This window comes from Hyperolius riggenbachi, chromosome 6, assembly GCF_040937935.1.
Source record: "Hyperolius riggenbachi isolate aHypRig1 chromosome 6, aHypRig1.pri, whole genome shotgun sequence".
NCBI classification, from domain to species: Eukaryota; Metazoa; Chordata; class Amphibia; order Anura; family Hyperoliidae; genus Hyperolius; species Hyperolius riggenbachi.
In genome coordinates, this window is record NC_090651.1 from 303,429,066 (window position 1) to 303,436,095 (window position 7,030).

The 7,030-nt window shown below is 45.2% G+C and overlaps 1 protein-coding gene across 2 annotated transcripts in view; it reads left to right on the forward strand.

The window, feature by feature from the left end:
- The window catches only part of LOC137522823 (suppressor of cytokine signaling 3-like), a 69,167-nt gene extending 67,503 nt beyond the window's left edge, over nucleotides 1–1,664 (forward strand). For both annotated transcript variants that reach the window (XM_068242927.1, XM_068242928.1), the window contains one exon: nucleotides 471–1,664. In XM_068242927.1, the coding sequence (XP_068099028.1) occupies nucleotides 586–1,218 (633 nt within the window). In that variant the 5' untranslated portion in view covers nucleotides 471–585 and the 3' untranslated portion in view covers nucleotides 1,219–1,664. The remainder of the gene's footprint in view (nucleotides 1–470) is intronic.
- The last annotated feature ends 5,366 nt before the right edge of the window (nucleotides 1,665–7,030 follow it).

The following is a 7,030-nucleotide window of genomic DNA, read 5'->3' on the forward strand; positions in this document are numbered from 1 at the left end:
TATCCTGGTTTTCTTCATAATAACTTTTAAAAATAAGAAATATATCAATTTAAAGGATGAGAATAAGGTTTATAGTCAATACAAACATATGTGTTCTGTAGAAAAATACATATATTTAAACAGATCTGCACATGAGTCCTAAAAGAGGGACAAATAAGGGACAGGGTCCCCAAAGAGGGACAGTTGGAAGCTATGAATTTATATAAGCAATGTGTGTACTATATAAAATCACTAAAATGAATAGCTAATCCATAAATCCAAAACTATACACAGTACAAATTATTGTCCTTGTTTTTACCTTAGAGCTAGTGATGAATGTTTCAGGAAATGAAAGTGAGCGGAGGGTTAATTATAGTGTTGACATGTTCTGAATATTTGAATTCAAAACCTCTTTCCGTATTCTCCTAAATAGAACCTGAATCTTTGTACATGCGCACAAATCTGATTGTTTTCTGTATTTATCCTCCTAGGTGAGTTGGGAAGATGGGCACAGGTGAGCACTAACAGCGGTGCAGAAATAACAGGACGACCAGCCTACGTCTTACCTCTGACAAAGTGCATCAGTCCAGGTTCATTAGCTTGACGATGGTCACACTTCGTTGGAGTTGCTTCCATCGCTGCTTCCCATCTTCCATCCTTGCAGCCATGAGCTCACAGGCTGCCCAGCTCTCCTACCACTACAAATCCTTTTGTGGAGACTATGAAAGGGTGGAGACTGCTCTAGAAAGGCTGGAGGCCAGTGGCTACTACTGGAGCACCCTTTCTGGTACCGAGGCCAAAAAGCTCTTGTCTGACCAACCTGTTGGTTCCTTTCTTATTCGTGACTCTTCAGACCATCACCACCTGTTTACCCTGAGCCTTCGCACATCTGCTGGAATTACCAACCTACGCATTAAGCTGGAAGGAACGTCCTTCTACCTAGAGACAGTGGTGGGTACAGAGACTCCACCAACCTTTCCATGCGTGGTGAAACTGGTTGAACATTACATGCGTTTGACAGCAGCAGGAGAGTCTGACTCTAATCTGTGCTACATTGAAGGGAAGGACCAGCCAGTCCCTCTTATGCTTACACAACCATTAAATTGTAAAGTCGTCTCTCTGCAGTATTTATGTAAACGGACAGTGGTGGCCAACATGCCAGCAGGAGCATCTGGATCAGACGGGAATCTGGAGGAACTTCCTGTTCCCAAGATGCTTCGAAATGCCTTTCAAAACTAGACAGGTTTTATTAAATAGGGACACATTTTAGTGGCCTCTTAAAAGACCCTCATGTCAGTATCTTAAAAAAAAGTGCTTTCAGCACCCTTGTTTCTGTATGATGTCATCCAGGAAAGAGAAAAGTTATTGAGAAAAAGTGATTGGCAAACTCCTTAATACAGTTTTGGTTTGGCTTAGAGAACAATGCATTTTTTCTGCACAGACTGAGTTGTGGACTTTACCTAAAAGAAACACTATTATATCATTTGGTCGGCATTCAACTTTTCTCCACATTTGTTTGTTTAAAGAGCATTACTAATTTATCAGCATACCACAGACGTGGCATATGGACATGATTGTAGCATTAACAGGATACAAGCAACTTAATTTAAGAGAAAACACGGGACTGGTTATTTTGGAATTTATCCCCATTATGGATATTAAATACAACAAATATATAATTCTTACCATTGTTGTTTCATTCATTGTGTGTATGTATGTGTAATTGAAATTCTGGCAATTTCTATAGCGTGACTTCTACAAGGAAGTTGCCCAACCTTTGTTAGGTTGTTAACCACAATTACTCTATACAGGTAGTCCCGGTTAACGAACGAGATAGGGACTGTAGGTTTGTTCTTAAAGAGAACCCGAGGTGGGATATAATTATGCTAGTGGGGCACAATGGCTGGTTGTGCACACTAAGACCAGCCTCTGTTGCCCCATGGTGTGCCTCCAGGACCCCCCTGCGCGCCGCTATACCCCCCGCAGTGCTAGCGACACACAGCGTGTCGCCAGCACAATGTTTACCTCTGCCTGTCTGTTAGCGCCGCTCCCCCGCCTCCTCCGTATCGACGCTACCCGCTCTCGTCACTTCCCTCCAATCAGCTGGAGGGAAGGGACGCAGACGGGTAGCGCCGATACGGAGGAGGCGGGGGAGCGGCGCTAACAGACAGGCAGAGGTAAACATTGTGCTGGCGACACGCTGTGTGTCGCTAGCACTGCGGGGGGTATAGCGGCGCACAGAGGGGTCCTGGAGGCACACCATGGGGCAACAGAGGCTGATGTTAGTGTGCACAACCAACCTCTGTGCCCCACTAGCATAATTAAATCCCACCTCGGGTTCTCTTTAAGCTAAATTTGTTCTTAAGTCAGAACACTGTGCCATCTCTGTCCCCTGTACCTCCTCTGTGTCTACCTGTGCCTCCAGTGTCCCCCTCTGTGGCACCTCTACCCCCTGTACCAGTTTATATAAGTTTAACCACCCTGGCGTTCTGATAAGATCGCCAGGGAGGCTGCGGGAGGGGTTTTTTTTAATTAAAAAAAACTATTTCATGCAGCCAACTGAAAGTTGGCTGCATGAAAGCCCACTAGAGGGCGCTCCGGAGGCGTTCTTCCGATCGCCTCCGGCGCCCAGAATAAACAAGGAAGGCCGCAATGAGCGGCCTTCCTTGTTTTGCTTACACCGTCGCCATAGCGACGAGCGGAGTGACGTCATGGACGTCAGCCGACGTCCTGACGTCAGACGCATCCGATCCAGCCCTTAGCGCTGGCCGGAACTTTTTGTTCCGGCTGCGCAGGGCTCAGGCGGCTGGGGGGACCCTCTTTCGCCGCTGCTCGCGGCGAATCGCCGCAGAGCGGCGGCGATCGGGCAGCACACGCGGCTGGCAAAGTGCCGGCTGCGTGTGCTGCACTTTATTTGGGGCAAATCGGCCCAGCAGGGCCTGAGCGGCAGGCTCCGGCGGTACTGGACGAGCTGAGCTCGTCCAGACCGCCCAGCTGGTTAAAAGCCATTTTGAATTTTTTAAAATCGATACCCAAACACCTAGTGATTTTCGTGGCTGTTTTCCAGCATGTCCAATTGATACAAGCAACCAATTTCGGCCTAAAATTTGACACGTCGTCGATCGGGCATGTACTTGGCAGCACGGATTTTCATCGGATTTGATTATAATGATCAAATCGAGTAATCTATGGGTACCTTAAAGGTAACTGTCAGGCATAAAATCAAAGATCAATTCTTTATTTTTATCTGGTAAACAAGTAATAATCTAAAAGTTAAAAATTACTCTTATTTTTCTTCTCCATAAAACATCATTCCCCAATTTCCCTGGCTCGTATTTGGTACATCTGGCACACAAAGGAAGTTGCAGGGTATGCTGGGTTTTCTTTTTTTCTTCTTTACTTTCCCTTCAGACATAACTAATGCAGCCTGATTGGCTGAAGCCTCTTTCCCTCCTGTTTTCCCCTCCCACACCTCTGTTCCTCTCTAATTGGCCAATATTTCTCAATGCACTTTCTACTGCAGACCTGGGTGGCAGTGTCTGAAGACTGCAAGGGGGCCGGCAATGATGCACAGACAGAGTAAGGTAGAAAATGATGTCAGGATTGCTTCAAGGTAGACACAGACAAAATAAAAAATCAGGATTTTCTCTTTTTTCACATCCTTGTATATACTTCCAGTCGGGTGACTCTTCACTGAAAATTTCACCGTTAGTGGGTACCGTTATAGAAACAGCAAAACATCTTCGATATACTGTATTTCATATTACAGCACACACAAAAACAACCTCAGAGAAATGTTATTCTCATGACTTCATGCAAAGAGGAGACGGGGAATCCCCTCTACCCACAGCCTACTTTATCTCCTCTCAGCTGTCACTGTTTTGTGGACAGCCTTGTGATACTGTAATTTCATATTACCGTCTCTGATCCTGTGGCTAAGTTATGGATCTCTCTGCTGTTATGATTGTACATCCAGAACATCTGACAAGGGATGTGATCAGACTCATGACCTTTCTGCAGGCGGAGTGATAAACTGCCTGACGCCTTTGCTAGGTACAGAAGATCAGAAGTCTGAATCCAGCGCTCATCAAAAGTGTCTATTTGTGAAAAGAGAGCAACTGTCTCAATAACCTAGATACTGAATCGGTAATGGAGAAATAAGACACCCTTATCAGAGGGCAGTCTGCTGAGTAATGACAGCTGAAGAGAACTGAGACTACAGAGGGGAATGCCCTGCTCCACTCCACTGAATACAGAGCTGTGCTGTGATAACAGAAAAAAATGACACTTCTCAACAATTAATGCACCTGCACTCTTGCACAGGACAGAAGGTAAAAGAAATAGAGAGAAATTCACCCTGTATGTATTTAGAGAGTTTAGCATGTCTAATTCCGCTTCATCTGTGCCTAATCACCACTGTATCTTGATCTTTCAGCTGTGTCAGCTGGCTGCCTCAGTAGAGGCCCCAATGTTAAAGGGCCACTATTGCGAAAAAAAAAGTAGGCAGTTTAAAGTGAACCTCCGGACTAAAAATGGACTCAGCAGCACTGAAAAGGCTTGGTGTTTCTTTAACAGTTTCACAGCATCAGAACTTTGTTTCTCATATACAAGCCTCCTTTTTAGCTGCACAGAAGAAAACTGCCCGGGCATTTTTCTCCTAATGCTGTGCAAAGCATGATGGGATTTCTTATTTTGTTGTTCTCGTTCTACTGTTTTGGTGCAATTTTTTTTTCACGTTTTGAATTTGACATTTCAAGCCTAGCGTGTGCAGCTGGGAGGGGTGATCAGGACACAGGACAGTTGGAACTGAGTCTCATGCTCCCTGTCACCTACTTTCAACCAAAAATATGTCTGCCCCCCATGAAATCACAAACATTTGCCTGTTCTTTTAAAACAGGGTGGGTAAGAGATTATATTACCTATCTATTTTAATTAACATAACTAATGTAACTTAATGACAGTATGTTTGTTTAGGCTGAAGTTCCCCTTTAAATCTGACAGAACCGACAGGTTTTGGGCCAGTCTATCTCCTCATGGGGATTCTCAGGGTTTTCTTTGTTTTCAACAGCATTTCCTGAACAGCAGTTTAACTGCCAAAATAGTAAGATACCAGACAGCCTCCCTAATCACTTGCACACTATTTTGACTTTGACTTGAACTGCTGTTCAGGAAATGCTGTTGAAAACAGAAGAAAACCCTGAGAATCCCCCATGAGGAGATAGACTGGCTCAAAACCTGTTGGTTCTGTCAGATTTTAACTACTACCTATTTATTTTTATTCTTTTTGCAATAGTGGTCCTTTCATTCTCAAAAGCTTAGTTTCAGAGTTATTTAGCAAACGTTAACATGAATTCCACATTGGGTTAACCTTTATTAACCTTTATTCTTAAATGTATTATAAATTTTTGTATAAATAAAAAGGTTTTCTAGATGTTGCGTTTCACGTGGGTTCACATGAAGCGCACATGAAGTACACCTGAATGAGCTCCCCCTGACCCTGTCCACTTGTCTGGGTGCTGAAATGTGGACGGACCACCAACACCATTGCAGAGGTGCATGGACGAGTTTTTCTGCTGTGCACGTGTGACTCCGTGCTACTGCATAGGCACTGCTGTCAGTGCACCTGTACAGTGCGGCCGAGCTCATTCCTGGAAGGGAGCGCAGCAGTGGCACTGGTCTCCAGGAGGACATGGGAAGCCTAAGTATCCTCACTAAGTCAAAGGGAACTTTAACTGTTTCACTTATTTGGGATTTGCCCCAGCCCCCTGCAGACGTCCTGTGCCCGCGCCGTCACTCACCGATCATCCGGTCCCTCGCCGTGGATCAGTTTCGTTTTTGGTGACTGGGCAGTTCGCCGAGCAGTGCGCTGCGTGCTTCCTCGATCAAGCTCCCGTCCCTGTAGCCGTCTTGCGCCTGCGCAGTGCGCATACGTACGTAGTACTAAGTGTACATACATACGTATTACACGTACTGAGCAGGTGCAAGACGGCCACAGAGACGGGACCGCGATCAAGGACACGCAGTGCTGAAAGTGAAACTGAGCCACGGCGGGGAACCGGATGATCGGTAAGTGACGGCGTGGGCACAGGACATCTGCAGGGGTCGGAGGGAATCCCCAAGTAAATGAAGCTTTTTTTCTACTCGGTTAAGGCTCCCTTTAAAGTGAACCAGAGACGAAGCACCCTTGTGTATTTTACCATAGAAATCAGTGGGAACATTAGAGAAAACATTTACCATGCTCTCTGTTCCATCCTCACTGCTAAAAGTGTCTGTTATCTAGCTGAGATAAGAATCCCGGACTGAGCATTGATTCTGGCTTTGCTATAATGACTCAGCTATAATGATTCCTGAGCAAAGCCAGCAGGGGGCAGGCTTGGACTTGAAGACAGCAAAGAACACAGTCTCAGCTATAATTATTCTGTAGCAAAGCCAGACCGACTGCTTAGTCGGGATTCTTATCTTAGAGGTGATAACAGGCAAATTAAACAGAGAACAATGTAACAAAGAGCAGATTAGGTGTTTACTGTCATGTTCCCACTGATTTATAAGGTAAAATACATGAGGTTGCTTCATCTCTGGTTCTCTTTAAGTATCTAACTTTTTTTGTTTTGATTAGGAACTCACAGGTTTGCTTTAGAGGCAGAGTATAAGAATCGGACAGCTGTCATTGTTTATTAGAGATTGAAGAAGGTAGCCTCAGCAGCTGGCACCAGTTCAACCCTTAGCCATAGCCAAGTAACACTATTAGGCAGGAGATTTATAAGGACAAGGCTCCACCTACCTGCAGATGCATCCAAAGTCTTAGATGGAGTTCATGTCTTAATGTAAGACCAGGGCCGGATTTCAGGAAAGGCCGCAAAGGCCCGGGCCTTGGGTGGCTGCAGCCCAAGGGGGCACCCGGACATGGAATTGGGGTTGCTAAATATAAAAGAGAAGGCTGCAAATGGGGAGCAACATATGAAAAGGGAAGCTGATGTCCAAGGCAGCTGTACATGAAAGAGAGGAGCTGCAGTACATAAGTGTTTCACATGCAAAAGTAGGCTACAAGTAG